This window comes from Branchiostoma floridae, chromosome 6, assembly GCF_000003815.2.
Source record: "Branchiostoma floridae strain S238N-H82 chromosome 6, Bfl_VNyyK, whole genome shotgun sequence".
Taxonomy (NCBI): Eukaryota; Metazoa; Chordata; class Leptocardii; order Amphioxiformes; family Branchiostomatidae; genus Branchiostoma; species Branchiostoma floridae.
Genome location: NC_049984.1, coordinates 9,524,847 through 9,544,155, shown reverse-complemented (window position 1 = coordinate 9,544,155; position 19,309 = coordinate 9,524,847). Strand labels below are relative to the sequence as shown.

At 39.7% G+C, this 19,309-nt stretch overlaps 3 protein-coding genes across 4 annotated transcripts in view; 1 reads left to right on the top strand and 2 right to left on the bottom strand.

Annotated features, from left to right (window-relative positions):
• Positions 1-82: 82 nt before the first annotated feature.
• On the top strand, positions 83-15,508 carry LOC118418456 (GPI ethanolamine phosphate transferase 1-like). The gene is made up of 32 exons (XM_035824380.1): positions 83-335; positions 842-1,085; positions 1,264-1,385; positions 1,754-1,852; positions 2,018-2,124; positions 2,244-2,368; positions 2,477-2,607; positions 3,955-4,071; positions 4,275-4,315; positions 4,483-4,542; positions 4,896-4,988; positions 5,122-5,177; positions 5,308-5,386; positions 5,981-6,060; positions 6,259-6,358; positions 7,591-7,687; positions 8,554-8,626; positions 8,870-8,972; positions 9,366-9,458; positions 9,655-9,746; positions 9,900-9,950; positions 10,084-10,144; positions 10,392-10,500; positions 10,928-11,030; positions 11,284-11,374; positions 11,574-11,660; positions 11,944-11,999; positions 12,312-12,387; positions 12,798-12,871; positions 13,716-13,758; positions 14,499-14,551; positions 14,694-15,508. Exons 2-31 carry the CDS (start codon positions 865-867, stop codon positions 14,532-14,534), a joined length of 2,676 nt encoding a protein of 891 aa, XP_035680273.1. The 5' UTR covers positions 83-335; positions 842-864; the 3' UTR covers positions 14,535-14,551; positions 14,694-15,508.
• Positions 15,420-19,309, bottom strand: part of LOC118418496 (cyclin-dependent kinase 10-like) — a 6,909-nt gene continuing 3,019 nt past the window's right edge. Inside the window, exons 7-11 of one of the 2 annotated variants that reach the window (XM_035824448.1) lie at positions 19,128-19,225; positions 18,587-18,752; positions 18,032-18,160; positions 17,623-17,683; positions 15,420-17,424 (exon numbers count right to left, since the gene is read on the bottom strand). In XM_035824448.1, coding sequence (XP_035680341.1) covers positions 17,404-17,424; positions 17,623-17,683; positions 18,032-18,160; positions 18,587-18,752; positions 19,128-19,225 — 475 coding nt within the window. In that variant the 3' untranslated portion in view covers positions 15,420-17,403. The remainder of the gene's footprint in view (positions 17,425-17,622; positions 17,684-18,031; positions 18,161-18,586; positions 18,753-19,127; positions 19,226-19,309) is intronic. The other variant, XM_035824449.1, reaches the window with a different exon arrangement.
• Positions 15,588-16,460, bottom strand: LOC118417605 (tripartite motif-containing protein 3-like). Its single transcript, XM_035823204.1, has one exon. It carries the CDS (start codon positions 16,458-16,460, stop codon positions 15,588-15,590), a length of 873 nt encoding a protein of 290 aa, XP_035679097.1.

Genomic DNA, 19,309 nt, shown 5'->3' with positions numbered 1-19,309 from the left:
GACCACAACCAAGCACATTTGGTATTACTTCGTCCAGTGTGTAAGGGATGAATAAATGATTATTGCATCTTTTATTTCGTCAACTGCCATACAAAAATATTGTTTTTATGATTTATTAATCTATATGCCTCTATTAATGGTGGATTTTTATTTTGTACTGTGACTCAGGTGTCGTGTGCGTGTGTTTGTGGTCTAGTCTCGGCAGCGCCCGCGAGATTTCATGCCCAACGAGAAGCGGCCATCTTGAATGTGAAGACTGCACCTGGAAACACCTGTCCACCTGTTATCAGACCTTTACACCTCTTCTATCATCAGGGGAAGCTTTCATATATGTGGTGCGTTGCATCTGATGTACTTGTCACTCTTCCAACGTTGTAGGCGATGAAGTATGAACTGATTAGGCTAATTTTGTTACGTGTAGTATGAACAGTCTGAAACAACTATGACACCAGTCATAACGTTACTTGTCTAGCTTCATATATCGAGTTAGTAAGCAACAAAAGGCTTGTTAAAACCTCATTGGAGGCCTCCATTCTCCGACAGGGTCTAAGGTCTCACAATAGTTCAGAAATTATTCAGTTGTACAATACCAAAACAAAGGGATTATAAAAAATAATGCAGTTCATGTAATATTTGTCCACTGGCATAGAACAAATATCGTTTGTTTTGTTTGTTAAACATCATTTATTGTTATATCGTAGATAAATTTTACTTTCAGCTGAAAGTCAACCTAACTTTTTTCAGACATACTTGATTGAGACACGCTGATAATGATGACTCATCTGATAAGTTTTGCATGGAGGTCAGCTGTAAACAAAGCAATTTTCATCTAATTCCACAGAACCAGGAAGTAGCAACGACAACATGTTGCTGTTTTTTCTGGGTGCTCTTTCTGTCCACGTCATCTATTTTGCCTCCATCTTTGACATCTACTTCACCTCCCCCCTGGTGCATGGTATGACCCCACACTCCACCCCCGCCCCACCCCCTGCCAAGAGGCTGGTGCTGTTTGTAGGAGACGGACTTCGTGCTGACCGATTCTTCGAGCTGGACAAACATGGACAGACAAGGGCACCATATCTCAGGTAAAGTTACATCAATGAAACAGTCTCTGACAGTACGTTAAATTAGACTTTCATTAATGTACATCTAGTTGCACAACCTGTTACAACTTGTGGAGATGTATGCCCACATATTCTGTCCAGGATTTTGTCTTTACCTTTATTAATATTCATCACTTCACTGTACATGAACCTTTCGTAGGGATATCATTCAGACCAGAGGCACCTGGGGAGTGTCCCATACTCGAGTACCGACAGAGTCGAGGCCAGGCCATGTGGCTCTCATAGCTGGCTTCTACGAAGATGTCAGTGCAGTGGCTAAAGGTTGGTTATGGTTGCAAGGACATTTTCAATGATCAAAATATATATGGCCTCCTTTGGTCAATATTGACCTTGGTAAAATCCTAATATATCAGCCCTACAGCGTCAACTGTGGCTAAACAGTCCTATACGAGAATGACAATACAGATGATCAAAATAACTGTACTAGTGCGGAAACCTCACTTTACAGACGTTTACTTGCATGCTTAAAATATATGCTCGTCGACAGTGTATATTGTTTACAGAGCAGTTGCCTCTATGTTATGCAAGTTATTCTTGTTCATCACCAGTTGTTTTAGTAATCCTGTATATCTTACTTGTAGTTTCGCATTCCTGCTCTGTATATAACATAACTATGAATGTGTTTTCAGGTTGGAAGGAGAATCCAGTGGAGTTTGACTCAGTATTTAATCAGAGCCAAGAGACATGGGCCTGGGGAAGCCCTGACATCCTGCCTATGTTTGCCAAAGGTAAGTGCCTGAAAAAGACAGACAAGGTCTTAAGGCTGTTGTATCTTATCATGATCACAATAGTGGATCAAAGGTAAGTAGCTTTGCCAGGGAATAATGCTTAAGATTTGCATCCTTACTGTTGACATTGTCTTGCTTTTTGACATTCCACCCTTGTTCAAACAGGTGCAACAGGTGACCATGTGCACACCTACATGTACAGTTCTGAGGAGGAGGACTTTGCAGACTCTGACCCAGGAAAACTGGACAACTGGGTGTTTGAGAGGGTGGAGGTGAGATCAGTCTGTAATTGCATCTACTTTCTTGTTATGACAATTAGTACATACCATTGTACTCTGGACTAGGAACATTGCAGAGTACTTTGATTTACACATGCAATTTTCCACCATAGGCATTCCTGCAGGAAGCCCATAATAATGAGACTCTTGGAGGATCCCTGCAGCAGAGCAGAGTGGTACTGTTCTTACACCTGTTGGGGATTGACACCAGTGGTCATGCCTACAGACCCATGTCAAAGTAAGAACATGCTTTGTTGAAGTAGAGATCATCTCAATTTGCAGCAGAAAATGGCGCTTTTAACGTGCATTTTTGTGATTCTGTCAAACTTGTATTTCTGTATTTCAGTGAATATCTAGAGAACATCCGTATGGTGGATGCTGGGATACAGAAGACAGTTGGACTGTTGGAAGAGTTTTTCCAACATGATGGTCAGACAGCCTATGTGTTCACATCAGACCATGGCATGACTGACTGGGGTGTGTATCAGTCCTTTTCAATTCACAACTATCTTTACATCATGATCACACAACAGATAGCAGAGAGAAACAGACTCACTGTTACAGTGAGTTTTTATGAAGAAGAACTTTATTGCGCAACAATTGTAACAGTTACAATGTATGGCAATGTGAACAACTATATACTAATACAAATAACTAACAACTAATGTAATATAATATAACAGTATAAACAATCTAGTGAGTATCATAAAGCATTATCTCGTTTTTGCAATGAGTTGTAAATAAATTGGCCAACATAGGCAGATATATGAACAGGACATGATAATATCAAATGGAATACCTCTGACCTAGCATGTGGCAGTACAATTTCGGACTTACATACAATATTTTGAAATAACTTTTGACGTTCTTCTTCATAAGTCGGACAATCCATTACAAAATGAAATTCATTTTCTATGTCATTATGGCATGTGGGACAAAGTCTCTCATTGGCTGGTATGTTGTAGTGTCGGCCCTTTTCAATTTGTAAGGTGTGTGCACTAATCCTTAGTCTCGTTCGGTCATTTCTAAACAATTTGTTTTGAACAGATGAAAGATATTTTTCAAAACAGAATTCTTTTTTGATTTTACAATAAGTACTGAGTTTGTTAAAACTTCTTAATTCTTGTCTCCAACCAGAGAGAAACGTGTCTTGCAGACGGTTCTTAAATATATTTCCAAACGGTTGGCATTAACAGCAGGATTAAGCCAAACATTTTGGAAACCATGTCTACTTAACATATCTTGCACATGCACAGCCCAGTCTTGTTGTAGCTCAACAGAAGTATTATATGCTTTCTTTACAAGTCTGTCATTTGGGAGATTATGTAACCTAAGCCAGTATTTTATCATCTGTGTCTGTGAATCAATATAAAGTGGGAAAACTCCTAGCTCACCCCTGACCGCGGCGTTGACAGAGCTTTTGGGTACGCCGAGTGAAATTTTGCAATAATTCAAAAGCACAAATTCCAAATCAGTAATTTCATATTATGTAAGATGCATGAGAGGTACATTTATGATACATCCGTTTATTAGCTTGATTGTCAACAGTTGGTGCACATCAGTCCATAGGAGCATTAGGTTCCACCACCTTTACCTCCCTAACCAAGTCATGTACCTGTTATTATACCTGGATGGAGTGAAGTAAGTCATGTAAAGTGCCTTTTCTGATGAGACAATGTCTCGCAAGAAATGCCAGGGATCAAACTCACAAACTCCCATGTCCACTAGCCTACCCACTTGGCTATTTGATGCCACATTCCATATGCTCATGGTTTTGTATAGTCAAGCATGTACAGATAAATACTGTACTTCCCACCCCTGTAGGCTCCCATGGTGCGGGCCACCCCTCGGAAACCCTGACCCCCCTGCTGGCCTGGGGAGCAGGAGTAGCAGGACCTCAGTCTGGAAACACCCAGGACTACATGGATGGGTTTGGTCAGGGTCAGTTATGTTATAGTTACTCTGCTCTAGAACTAATTGAACTAGATTGGTATGGTGAAAAGCTGAGCTAAAATTCTTCCTAATGTTACGTTGATACCCAAGTTTATTTAAGGAGTATGTATTTAACTGATTCCATATAAAGCTGTCAAGCTGAGAACAAAAAACAGCAGTTCAGGTTTATCCACAATTTCTCTTTTTTACAGAATGGAAGCTGGAGAACATCAGAAGATGTGATGTGAACCAGGTACAGCAGAAATGTTTTAGATTTATCTCAAGCTGCTTATTTTCATGACAATATCTTTCTGGTTATTCATGTGTACTCCATTTGAAATGCAAGAAAATATTGTCTGGATATGTATCAAATAAAGGAGTACAGCTTTTCACATAGCTCTAACAACATTTGTTTTACAGGCAGATATCGCTCCTCTCATGTCATCTCTCATTGGAGTCCCTTTCCCACTCAACTCTGTGGTAAGCGTTGTTTTCTACTGTAAATACATGTAAGTTTACAGGGATTTACTTTTGTGGAAGCGAAAAAATGGAGTGTTCGCGGTGGTTTTAAGTTCGTGGTAGCACCATTGACTGTAGTAAAAACCTATAATGGAAAAATGTTTGTGGTGGTTTTAAGTTTGCGGTGAAGTGGCTACCGCAAAAACCTCAAACATAAAGCCACCGCGAACATTTCTGCATTTACAGTATTTAGCTTTGTTGATGTGATCATCAAGTGTAATCAATTTTGAAACAGGTACATTTGGTTGATTTTGAACCCTGATAGTTATTTGGTGATTGACTGTAACTTCAACATTTTGGTTTGATATGTTTAGGGCACCCTTCCTTTGGACTATTTAGACAACACGGATGGGTTTAAGGCAGAGAGTCTGTTTACTAATGCCAGACAGGTGGTGGATCAATTTGAGGTGAGCTCTGATCCATGTCCTTCTAAATTCTGTGCAAATGCTGTTGTCTTTATATTTTTGTTATTATTTCTGTCTGGGCTTAATGCCATTTCTAAGTGATAAGAAATGGTGTTGTATTTTTGGTTTGTCCCAGGTGAAAATGAAGCAGAAGAGGGAAACAACATTATCAATGTTCTTCATTCCATACAGGTAGAGCTTTACTTTTCATTTTTATGCTTTACTTTGCTGATATTGACAAATAGCACCATTTTGAAAGATTTTCAAAGGCCTTGAAAGGAAACATTTTGTTAATATTTCATCTCATATTTTACCCTCGTAGTGACCTGACACCCAGCAAGCAACAAAACATGCTTAGAAACATTATCAGTTTGATGCAGACACAGCAGTATCAAAAGGCAGTAAGTTATTTTTTGCTTTACTTTTCATGTATCTTTAACACACACTGTGTCTCCTCTGGGTGCTCAATCGTGTATAAGTTCCTCACACTGTGCCTGTCCTTGGTGCTGAATCATTTATCTGTACTGTGTATCATGTCTGTCCCTGGTGTTGAGCCATGTATCAATTCCTCATACTGTGGAGCAAATCCTTGGAACAGTATCATATACCAGTTCCACACATTGTACCTATCCTTGTTGCTGAGTCATGCATCAGTTCCACACATTGTGCCTGCCCTTGGTACTGAATCATATATAAGTTCTGCACATTGTGTCTGTCCTTCCTACTGAATCATATAACTACTATATATTGTGCCTGTCCTTGGTACTGAATCGTGCATCAGTTCCACACATTGTGCCTGTCCTTGGTGCTGAATCAAGGTTCCACACATTGTGCCTATCCTTGGTGCTGCATCATGTGTCAGTTCCACACATTGTGCACATCATTTGTACTGAATAATATGCCAGTACTGTATGCTGTATCTGCCCTTTGTTTAGTCATGTTTATATAACTGATCTATTCCCAATTGACTTGCTTTTTCAATTAACTGCTTTCAGATACTAGAGTGCAGAGAGCTGATAGACCTTGCTCTGAAAGGACTACATTATTATCACACCTATGACAGGCTCTTTCTATGGTAGGACAATCTATTTTGACTTAACTCATAAACCATTATATCTTGAATTAATGGTTAGATTCTATTTTAAGACACTTGTAAAATATTTTGCTTTCTGTCATTTGTTAAAGAAGATGAATATCCATAGATTGATTGATTGATTGATTGATTGGTTGATTGAAAGATGTTAGTCATACAAGTGTTTTCATTTTGTTTCAGTACAAGTGTGACCCTAGGGTTTATAGGCTGGATGTCATATGTTGTCTTAGTATTGCTAAGAGACCACACCACTATCATACAACAGCAAAAACTGTACAAGGTAAGACGTCTGTATTATTTCATCTTGTGTGTTATGAATCTCAACCCTTTTACACCCTCACACTCAGGGTTGACAATCGCGGCAAAGCCTAACGATATCAGCCCTGTCAACTCAGCCACAGAATTCAGTTATTAGGGGCGTGGCTCCTAACCAACTGTCAGCCCATCGGAGAGATGGCTTTTTGTTGTCGAAAGCTCGGAAAGGCGCCATATAAGGCGACTCATTGATATTCAAGAGCAAGATAACAGTACCGGCATAACGTTTCACAGTACTTTCAGCGTCCAGACGTCTTTATTTAGGTACCAAATTTAACAGTTGTTAGTTCTGTGGGTATAGGTAACCACGGCATCAACATATGTAAGGGTAGTGGTAGTGTGGTAGCTGGTATCGATGGCGTCCCTTACATAGAGTTCGTGCGATTAGCTGCCGATGTTAGTTGTACACGCAAAACCCAAGAAAAACACGAGGAGTCGGTGCTACGTCGGTACTTCTTTGTTCACTCTCTCTTTCTCAACGTCTCATTCTCCTCTCTTCTTACTCTCACTCCATACAGAAGTGCTCCTCTACTATTTATATGTTTCCTTATCTATTAGTGAAAGTTACATTTTTCTGTGTCTTAATCATGATGACTTATATCCTGGGCAGTTGATGGGAAGCCACAGGACTGTGTCCCAAATATGGTGATGTCCTTGTACATTGACCACAGAGTCCGTGCTCACTGACCAAAGAGCCCTGTTCCCCACCGGAGGAACGGTGATTAAGCCTCTCCTGGGGTCATTGCTCACAGTGTCCTTGTGCCATCTCAGAACTAAGTGAGAGTGACTTTCAAGTTTGGTATCTCCTAGACATGAGTGTACATGCACATACTGCACTCTATTACACATATACCTACCTAGCATATGAAAAAGATGAACATTATCGTCACGCAAAGATAAACAGATCTTTGTGCACGCCGCACCGTACCATGCGTACGCTGTTTGTTCCAAACTTGCAATCCGTCGCTGATTGGCCTGCGACAAATCAGGCAAGCTCATTAATATTCATAAGCAAGGCGCCCCTAATAACCGTATTCTGTGGCTGAGTTGTCAGGGGTGATATCGTTAGGCTTTGCTGCGATTGTCAACCCTGAGTGTGAGGGTGTCCTTTTGATGCTTAAAACAGTCGTTGTCAATGAGTATTTAAAATAGTGCCACACTGTGCACTAAGTGCAACTATTTTTTTCCACCATGTAGGTAGAGAATTCAGTGGGTATATGGACCAGGGTACAGGACCATGTCTCAGAACTTGTGTGTGGAACACTGGCAGCTGCAATCCTGCTCTTCCTTCTGGGTAAACAAGAATTGTTCTTCATCTGTTTCTTACATTATGTGATACCGCTTCCACATGCACACATACATCTGATTATGTCAAGTGTTCTGTTATGTCCAATACATGGCGATTACCAGGACCCATTCCTCCGTCCTGGGATGGAAATTTGCTTGTTGGGAAGGACAAATGTTTCACCCCTCTGTCCCAAAAATCTGAGATTCACTCCACAAGATTGATGAAAATGTCTTTTCATAAGCTTAAAATAACAGATTTTACAAGGAAAATCAACAACATGGGCTCCCAAACAATGAGAGGGACAGAAAAAAAATCAAAGCTGGAGACAGCCATAGCCTGGAATCCAGCCGTGTTGTGCTTTGGTCGCTCTGCTTCCTGTGCGAACACGTCTGGCATTCGTTACGATTGGAACGATTTGCCCTTACGTCACTAATGAGGAGACTCATGAATATTCATATTTGTTTCTCTTTGCTGATTGGATGACCCCTGAGAGAAGAACACCAATCGCGAGGCGCTATTTCTCACGTGATCTGTTGTTGTGATACTGAAAAGTTCGCGGGAAAGATAGAAGTAGTGTTCCGTTCGATTACAAACTGTAAACTTGGAGCTAACAGCCAATCAGAAATCTCGCAGATAAAATCTGCGAATATTTAAATGCCGATCGTTCGATTGCTAACGAATGCCAGTCGTATTGGCAGGAAGTGTACCTCAGGGGAGCGACCAAAGCACAATACGGCTGGATTCCAGGCTAAGACAGCCAAGGAACAATGTCAATAATATTGTTTACTGGATGTCTACTTCACTGTCACTGATATTCACAGGATCATGTTTATGATGAAATGTTAATGCTGTCATATTCTATTTTGCTGTAGTGATAAAGGCTCCATGGACATACTACGTGTACTGTCTTCCGCCTGCCTGGATTCTCTACTGTGTTCTGCAGAGGTGCAGTTTTAGTTGTTTCTATGCAGTTTTGATGTCTTCATGTACTAATCAACTTCCTGTGGCATAACTTGAGATGTGTTCTACTACCATTATGAGAATAGCATAAAGAATATTCTATTATAATAACAATTTGCTATAGAGAGCACAAATTATGTGTATAGGATAATGTTACATCAAGTTGACTGTTGTACTAGATATTTTGGATGTATTTGTAATTTTAATGCATAAACTTTCCCTTTGCAGAGGATCTGACATTTACAGGCTGGCGGAATACATAAAGACCAACAACCTGGCTCTCTCACTGCTTGGGTCCTGTGTACTTGCAGTTCTCAGCTTAGAGCTGTTGGTAGGTGTGCTGAAGTAGCTGTTCCACATGCTGTGTCTCTCATTGTAACAGAATCATTTATCAGTTCCACACATAGTGCCTTTCCTTGGTGCTGAATCATGCATCAGTTGTGCACATTGTGCCTTTCCTTGGTGCTGAATCATGTATCAGTTGTGCACATTGTGCCTTTCCTTGGTGCTGAATCATGTATCTGTTGTGCACATTGTGCCTGTCCTTGGTGCTAAATCATGTATCAGTTCTCCATGCTGTGTCTCTTATTGGAACAGAATCATTTATCAGTTCCACACATTGTGCCTATCTTTGGTACTTTGTATCTTATTTATAGCAGCTATTCGTCCTGTGATGTCTTATGTCACAGTACTAAAGATTAGTCCTGTTGTACGACCCGTGCAGGTTTTGAGTTTCTTCTGGCGACAGCTGCTGACATTAGGACTAGTGGCCATGGCCCTGTGGCCTTGGCTGGCTCCCAATATCCACTGTGGACAGGTGGGAATGCATTGTTCCAAGCCAATTACCTCTCACAAGCCAATTACCAGAGACGTTTGCATTGATGTTAACAGTATAAAATGTTTGGAAAAAATTCTGATGTAACATCTCCCAATACTAAATTTTGAGTGATCGCAACTACTACAGGAAGAGTGACCAATTCTTTATTTTATCTATGGTACTTCACTTTCTGCAGATGGCTTTGGTGGGCTGGACTGTATCCTCCCTACTTCTGGCTGTTTTCCCCACGCTGCCAGTCGTTGGAAGAGAGCCAAATTACTCATTGGTGTAAGCACTGAATCATTATTCTGAAAGTGTCTTAACATTTCTAGGAAGACATGCCATTTATGATTAAAGATATTGTTTTTTGTGTGATTATCATTCATCATCACTCCCACTTTCCAAAATCTTACAAAATACCAAAATTTCTTCTGATTTTAGGATTTGGGCAGGAATCCTTGGGGCTGTTGCTGCCTTTTGGTGTGCCTCAAGGTAATGTCAGATATGGAGAGGTCTGGTTGCTATTCTCCTGCCTCTCTCTATTTCACAATGATATTTTTTCATTCTTCTGATTGCAGAATGTATCATGGGTTTTGCTGTAATAATCAAATTTGTTTCTGAACAGAAAAGAGACCAAACTTCTGTCAAGTAACTCCAAATCATCCCTTGTATTGATCATAACACAGGTCAGTGTTGAGTTGACTTTGACTTTATTTAGATCCACATTTAGCTAACAATATTATGTTGCCTGCTATTCATCCAGTGGTCCACATAAAATACATGATTGTGATGTAATACATCCAGTGTTTGTCTCTGTTTCTTCCTTTTCTGTTTGATGAAAACTGCTTTTTGAGTCAGACTCAGATAATGTGCTTGAAAGTTTGTGTAGCAAGATCTTATTTGTGTTAATCTTCATATCTGTCACCCCTTCAGATACTGTTGATGGTCATGTCTATATATGTGAGACACAGTACAGCTGCCAGTCTGCTGAACAAGGAGGGCAACCCTGTCTTCAACCAAGTGTTTAGTTGGACCATGTTAGGTCAGTAATAAATCTTACTGTTCTTTTGATAAACCATGACAGTTTACGAAATGATAAGTAAGCAATTGCAAATCTTAGAGTAATTTGAATGTCCTATGAAATTGTTTGTCTCAAGAGAACAGGGTTGTCTAAAGACTTATTTGCAGCACTACCTATGGATATTTACAGAAATGTCAATAACTTCAACACTTTTATCTATTTTAGCATGAAAGGTTATCTGTGTTGGTAGAATATGTTATAGAAAATGCTTTACTTTACTTTCAACACTGAATTAAATGATAGGGACATACCCCTTTGAATTTTTGGTCAATCTCAACCTTGTTCACAGAATGACCCATCTATTTCCAGCAGTGACATCAGGAACACACTACTTTTGTAGGAGGGGGTCATAACTTTTATCTATTTGTGTGTACTGGCCCCCATGCAGGTTGCACCTTCCTGCTTCCCCTGTTGAGTCTGCGCCTGCTGTATCCCAGACTCCTCAGCATCAGCCTGGCCCTCATGACCCTGTACCTGCTGCTGTCCACAGCATATCCTTTTGTAGCAGCTACATTTTGTGTCTTACCTGATGTATAACATGTGGAAGGTCTTATACAATCATGTACCATGATGTGTCATTAAGATCAAATGCAATGCTGGTGGCATTTAAGAAAAACCTGCTTCAATGCATTGGGACATATTTTGTATATAATGCATATACCTTATTAAGAGCATATGTAATGATACATTGATAAGTCAAAAGGGCTTCTCAGTAATTCAAATTATGACCTTGACTCCCCCCACTCATGAGGCCCTGTTCTGTCTGACCTTGGGTTTCACCATGTTCTTCTGGCTACAAATGGAACATGGACTGTCAAACTATAGTCACAGAAAGGTAACACTGCATTTACGTATTTCTTATACTTGTCCATGGCATTGTGCTCCAAATAACATCATATCCCTTAGTGATTAGTAAACATACTGTACTGATTGTTTCATCTTAAGATTTTGCTTTGTCCATTGCTTTTGTTGTATATTGAAAACCTTGTCTTCTGTTCTGGTGTTGAATAAGTCAATCGGTTTATTTCTTCCAGCTGGAAGACATTTCATTCACAGTAGTGCTGCCAGACAGCAACAGAAAGCAGATGACAACAGACAACATTCGCCATGCCTATTTCTTTGTATCCTTACTAGATCTTTATCCTTTATAAGTAGATCACTTACAAATATTTGGTAATTTGTTGATCAGTAGTTTCTTTTATAAACAGGCTAAACCAGCATGTTAATGTCATTGGTCAATTTGATTCGTATTGGTACATGTTACTAGTAGTTTGTTTGATATCATCCATTGTATTGTAATGACATTATGGTTCAGAATCATAATGTGTAGTCGTCGTCCTTGACTGTTTTATGGCGGCTTATATTGTATTGCCTTGTCACGTTGATCCTTAACCATCCTCTCAGGTATTTTTCATAATCACAGCATTCTTTGGCACAGGGAATATAGCAAGTATTAACAGGTGAGGCAGATTTTTAGAAATCTCAATGTCATTTCACCTCCATTAAAGTTATATGTTGAAGTGGTATTACCTGTCACACTGTTACATGTATACAATGTTAATCTGTATGGAAATCTACATCTCCAAGGTGGTGAGCTGTACTCCGCTAGCGCTATTTGACTGTCATGATTCACTGACAGAGTTAGGAAGGCTACATAATGTTAATTGCTGTAGGATTATTGTCCTATAAATAGGCTGTCCTAAAGAAAAAAATGGGAAATCGTTCAAACCTCCTATATCAACATTTGGTACATAATTTTTCTTTCCTTACAGTTTTGACCCTCAGTCCATATACTGCTTTCTCACAGTCTTCAACCCATTCGTTATGGGCTCACTGCTGCTGTTGAAGGTGGGGACTCACTGTTATTCATTTTTCATTGTAATGAATTTTAACATGAAAGTTCATCTATGTTGGTAGACATCATTCTGGAACAAGTTGAACTGTAATTTCCAACACTAAAATTTTTTTACTGAATAACTCCAGCCTTTGTCAAGGAATTAACAGTGTACTGATTCTGTGATGTCATGTTATGTAGAGAGCACACATGACTCAGTGAGCAGTGGATCATAAGTTGCAGGAAGTCTATGTGCCCACCTTGTCTGTTTAGGGAAAGGTTGTAAAGCTCTGAATATAAATGGCTTCTTTGGTCCTTCTATCAAGGATTTTCCCCTGTAATGAACTTTGTTGTTTCTATGGACTGATGTGCTTACATGTACATATCTCAATTATTTTTCTTTTCAATTGTTGTTTTTTTGTAGATCATGGTTCCATTCCTGATGGTGACCTGTGCGTTCAGGGCAGTAGATGTGGTAGTACAGGTGCCAACAAGAAGGTGATTATGATCAATGTACATACTTGGTGTGAAAGATAAGCATGAATGAGCTGATATATGGCATTAATCTCTTGTCTCTATCAATCCTATGACTGTAGTTCTTGATTATAAATGTTATCTTTTAGTACACCACACACATGCAGTAATCAAATGTCACTGTAGATAAGTCAAGTCTACTTTGTGGTAAGGTTTGGACCAAATTTTATGCAAGAGTTTCATGCCTATATATTATTATGTATATTTTTGGGCTTTTACTTTTGATGTGGATTGTCACCCAGGTAGCAATGTTTGCATAGGTTTGTGGGGCCGCGTAGCACAGTGGTAGTGTATTCGGCCCGTGACCGAGAGGTCGCTGGTTCGAATCCGCATGCCGTGTTGCCGGTCTTGTGCCCTTGGGAAAGGCACTTTACACGACTTTCCTCACTTTACTCAAGTGAAAAATGAGTCGTCCCTTGAATAGGACGTTAAATGGAGGTCCCGTGTATGGGGAGAGTCATACCCTATGCACGTTAAAGAACCCGCCACATGTGCGAACATCCACCCGAGCGGATCAAACCATTCCGGCCAAAATAGGGGTAGGGAATCTCCCGAGCAGCCCTCGTAACCCCTGCTTCGCCTATTGGGTCAGTTATTATATAGTGAGCAATTGGGCTGGTCTCAATCATGATGTTTCTGACCTAGGGCGAAGAGTTGCTGTTACAGTTCCAATCATGTAACCCGTAACATTGAGTGGCCTTCAGGCCTTGTTATGAGGTGACCATTGAGTAAAAAAAAAAAAAAACTACTTTTCAAACATCCAGCAGTGTATGTTTCTATCAATATCTCTTTTCTTGTCATTCAACAGCCTTTTCCTGACAGTCCTGTTGATGTCTGATCTTATGGGACTGGTAAGAAGATACAGTTTGTATTACATTTTCCATTCAATTGATTATTAAGTGATCAATATTATGATAGTCCTGTTTTCTTAATGATAGTAACATGCTTGTAGGTAACATGTAACATGATAGAACACTACAAAAGTAGTACAGTCAAACCTGCCCGAGCGACCACCTCTTCTCAGCGACCACCTGGCCATTTCGACCGCTTTTTCTCGGTCCCGATTTTTTTCCCATTGACGTAAGCATTAAGCGACCTTTTCTCAACGACCACCTGGCCAACGCGACCGCGACCGGCCCAAATTGGGACCCATAACGACCGCGTCATTTTCAAAATTGAGGTTTTCATCGATTTTTGATGATAACTATCGCGGTTTTGTGCCGAAATTGGCCATTTTGCGTCGGATTTTGACTTCCATTACGATGTTATGTTTAGAATAAGGATGGCGGCGGATTGCTAGAATAAGGATGGCAGCGGATTGCTATTTGCCATTAAACACCACGGAAACTATTTATACTTTGCATCGGGCATGTTTTGAGTCGATACTCTTCTCAGCGACCACCTGTCCAAATCGACCGCTTTTTCCCGGTCCCCCGAGTGGTCGTCTTGGGCAGGTTTAACAGTACATGGTAATGGGAGTAGTTTTTTTATCTAAGTACATTACCCGATTTTTGCAAATAAAAAACATGACTTTATAGAATACTAAAATTATGGTTTACCATAATGCATCTTTTTTGTGTGTTTCCTCCAGCACTTTTTCTTCCTGGTGCAGGACACAGGCAGTTGACTGGAGATTGGCACAAGGTATTACTTATTGCTTTGGTATGATTAAAAAGTCCTCCATCCAAATTTCATGGATAATGAATACACAGAATGATACTTCCACCACTGTCATCAGTTGCACATGTGAGACTACCTTGTTGATTAACTCTCTGTTTCTCCGCAGCATCAGCCACTACGTAACAGTGATGTCCACGACCATCGCCATCATGCTGCTCTTTGGTGTGGCTCGCTTCCTGACTGGGACGGCCATCATCAGTCAACGGGAGGATAAAACTCATGCTCAGTGATTTCTATTTTGTGCCATGAAAATGAAAATATGAATGTTCTAAATTAATGACAACTCATTGTGGCTCTATAATGTCAAAAAACAACATCATAATTGTAGAGCAGACCATTTATCGTAAGGAGTCATATAGCAGCATTCAATAATGAACAATAAGTGAAATCATGAAATAGTCTTGTAATCAGATATTCAATGAGTTGACATACATTGTGCAAGGAATTCATGTTTTTATAGTCAAACACAAATCAGGAACGACATAGAAGACATGTAACTTAGCTTAAATCAGTCTATAACTTTGATACTTTTTTTGCAAACAATACAGTGATGTAGTGAAAGAAGTCATATAGCAGCATGCAGCATTTGATCATACACAAAAAGTGAAACCTGAAATACTAGTATTCTAGTAAATATTCATTGCATTCACATACATTGTGTAAAAAAAAATCATGTTTTTAAAGTCACACACAAATCAGGTATAATGTAAAAGAGATGTCAGTCTATAACTTTGATACTTCTTTTACAAACAATAAGTGCAATCCTTTTATCAGGAGGACCATTTTTGTCAAGAGGTCCAGGTCGTTAAAGCGCCTACATGTACATTGTATTTGGACAGTATTAAAAGAGATTTGATATAGAATTTTTTTTGTGGACAGTATAAAAGAGATTTGATGTAGAATTTTTTCTCTGAATATTTTCAAGCTAAACAAAGAACAGACATTAAAAACACTTGTACACTTGCTCATTGTGTGTGTTTACACAAGTTCACTGATCTATTCACTCATCATCAGGTTCAGTAATTGGAACAATGTTGACTGTGTTGCTGTCATAATCAGTCACCACAAGCCGCCCCTTTGTTGCCATGGCAACAGTCCACGGAGGCCCTACGTCTGTCATGATGTGTTTGAGAAACCTGCCTGTGTTATCGAACATGTCCACAACCCCACCGGTGGACACTGCGACAATGATATTACCTGACTTGTCTGTACAGATGCCGTAGATGAGATGCTTCCACAGACTTTCATCTCCAAACTTATGCACAAACTGGCCGTCTTCATCGTACACATAGACAGAGTGGGTACAGAGGTCTGACACAATGATGTTGCCTTGTCCATCAACAGTTATATACTGTGGGTCCTGCATCCCCTGGTAACGACCCACAGTTCTCACACACGTTCCATCTGGCCTCAGCACCTGCACCTCACCATGCATTTTATAGCTTCTTATGGTTTGTGCAACAAGGATGTGGTTCTTCCTGGTGTTCACTGCAACTCCAGAAGACGTTCTATCCCCCGTATACCTTAGGTCGATCTTCCTCAACACCCTGCCCTTTTTGGAGTACTGCATGGCAAAATCACCAGGCCTTGTCTCCCCCACCACCCACAGGTTTTCCTCCTTGTCGATGGCCACATCAAGTGGGTACATGTTCTGTTCAAATGACACGAACGTTGGAAACTGCCTGACAAATCTTCCCTTCAGGGTGAAGACTTGGATTCTTTGGTTCCCGCTGTCTGCAACATAGATGTCTCCCTTGTGTGATACTGTAACACCCCTCAGACCATCAAACTCTCCTTCTCCTTGTCCCTGTCCACCAAAGGTGACCCTCCGAGATTCATACTTTTGCTTCCCCAAACTTGATGGTACAGCCATGATTTGGGTTCCTGCTGTTGTGTGTTGTAGTACTCTACCGTGAATAAAGGCCCATAGCTAGATACATAGCAACATATTTGTTCTCAAGTCAAATAGTACTGGCAGACAATAGGCCATATCAGATGTCTTTACACTTTGTAAATAATATGTTTGCTTAACAACTAGGCAACTTACAAACAATAGAGTCTCCAGGGGACTAAGGTTTCCACAGGTGAAGTGAATTAGATGCAAAGCATACCACTTGAGTTGGAAGATAACAAAATAGGAGCAACACACATTTATAAAGTAATTCTGTTTAATTATGTAATATAGACTAAAATGATCACAAAAGTTCGACATTAAGTTTAAAAAAATACTAAATGATGATATGCAGTTACCTAGTACAATTTGGAAATCTGTAAGATGGTATATTCCAACTTTAACCAATCACGCGTTACCAAACATCAGTCACTGGTGAACAAACAGTAAAAAAAAACAGTAAAGCTTTTTGTGCAAAGAGCAAGGGCAATCAGAGCCTTACAAAAACATTTAAGTCGTGACAGCATGCCTGTGTTGCACAATTCTAAAGACATTACAAACATGTTATGACACAAATTGTTTTGTATACAACACTCCAGTGCTAACAACATAGGATAGGAGTATAATTCTTTATAGATTCTTAGGTTCAGATTTAGTGTGCCACATATTGTGCATAAATATGTTCCTTCTTTATTCATGGTAATGCCACCATTTGTCTTCTGTACACTTCCTCCAGATTGTTCTAAGGATGCTGCTTGACCTAATAAGGTTGTCATATAACTCCATCATAAAGCATAACTCACTGATTTATCACCTAACAGCTCACAAATTGTTCCAGGGCATGGCAGCCTGAGCTGTGATGTGTATTGCCTAACATGGGTGATCTGCAGCCACTGTGTCTGTACATTTTGTTGATGGTCAATGGTCATAGCTTCATCTTCTTTGCCTGTGGACAGCAACAAAAAAGTTTGCTTAATTTACAGATGTTTAATAATACTGTGCATAAAGCATTCTGTTTTCAAAAAAAGCAGTAACAAAAAACAAATAGCTTATGGTATTGATATTGGTATGAAATTAAAGGCTGAATATTTTAACTCTGTGATGAGAAAGAAAGAATCACAGTAAATTTTAAGACTATACTTACTGGAGAGGAGAAAGCTTGTCCAAAATCTGGTCTTTTGTAGGCTGTATCCTGATCCTTTGGTCTGAAAATTAAGTATATTGATTACCATGTAGTGTAGATATTGATCAATGGAACTGCTTTTTGTTAAATACTTTAAATAAGTTAAGTTGAAAATTATGACCAAAATGTTGAAAGACAAGCTTTATCAGATGGAAAAGCTGTGAAATTCAGGTTATCACAAATAAACTTTGGATGATCTTTAGAAGCACTGTCCAGCTGAATACTTCAAGTCATTAAGTATATAATGATTTTACTATGTATCATTTAATAACTTTCTAGCCATATATACCTGATTAGGTTCATTATCAATTTAAGTACAATTTTTGACCACTTGTCAGAGAAGTATGTTTCTAGTGCAACCATTCCTGACCTGGCCTCAGGTCTCTGCACACTTCTTCTCCTGTTCCTGTGGTGAGGGAAGGTGGGCATCAGCTCAGGCTCTGTGGGGAGGGGCTTCTCTTTGAAGTAGGAACTTTTCATGCACTCTTCTGCACTGCCCCTGAAAAAGACCAAACATTTCAGCAATGACGATTCAACACTTCTGTATCTGTGATACAATGCCTATATCATCTTAGATATAAAAGTTAAAAAGAAAAACACTACAAAGACCTTTGTCCTGCACGTTGAGATAGCAACCTTGTACAAATTTGAATTTTAAGTTAATGTGGGCGTTTTCTCCAATTTGGCGGTAGGTGTTCTGTGCCAGATCTGCCAACTTTTAAGGAGAGGAGCAAGGCTGCAATGTCTCTATTTAAGTTAATGTTGGACCCTAGTCATCCACCGCATGATCTAGTACGTCTGCAACAGCATCAAGCAACAGGAAGAACTCTACAAAGTAATCTGAAGTTTACTGTCCCAAAGGCCAGGACAAAGGAAGACATACAACCAGAACTTGTGAAATCAAGGAACTTGTCACTGCACTTACCTTTTCTTAGGATCATACATGAAGAGGAAGTTGAGGAGTCTGAGTCCAGCTTCAGACAGCCAAGGGAAGCGATGTTTTAGGTTGTTGTAGGGCTGCTTCTTCAGGCTGATCTGTTCTAATGCTGGCAGCTGTGAGAAACCAGGCCAGATGGCCTCACTTGGGGTACCTTAGGTAGAAAGGTGCATTGTGTTGGAATAGGTGGTAAAGAGTTTGTAAATTTTAGATTGTTGGTGACATACATGTACTTTTCTGAGCTCTGATATTTTGATCTGACACTTCACTCACTCAGCTCAGGTGGCCGTAGGGGCGGTAAGACTGTTCACAACTATTTGTATTCAAGTATTTGACTAACATTATGAAAATGTGAAGGACAATAAATATGAAAGGCTGTACTTAAATCTGCTGCTTAATCTGTTGTTGCTTAAAAAAATTAGTGCAATGATGGGTTTCAGCTGAAGATGTGCTACATTGTGCCAGTCAACTACCTTTATGAGAATTAAGTACAGCTAACTATGACATATGTCCTTAAAAAGTGATATACCTAGCAATTCCACAATAAGTTCCAGTTGGTGGATTTCTGATCTGCCTGGAAGCAAAGGCTTATGGGCCAGAAGCTCCCCAAATATACAACCAGCAGCCCTGAAAGGTAACAAAGGATATTCAAGTCACCACATTTGAGTTATAGCTCTCCCGTTTGATATATTGCATATGCATGGGGGAAAA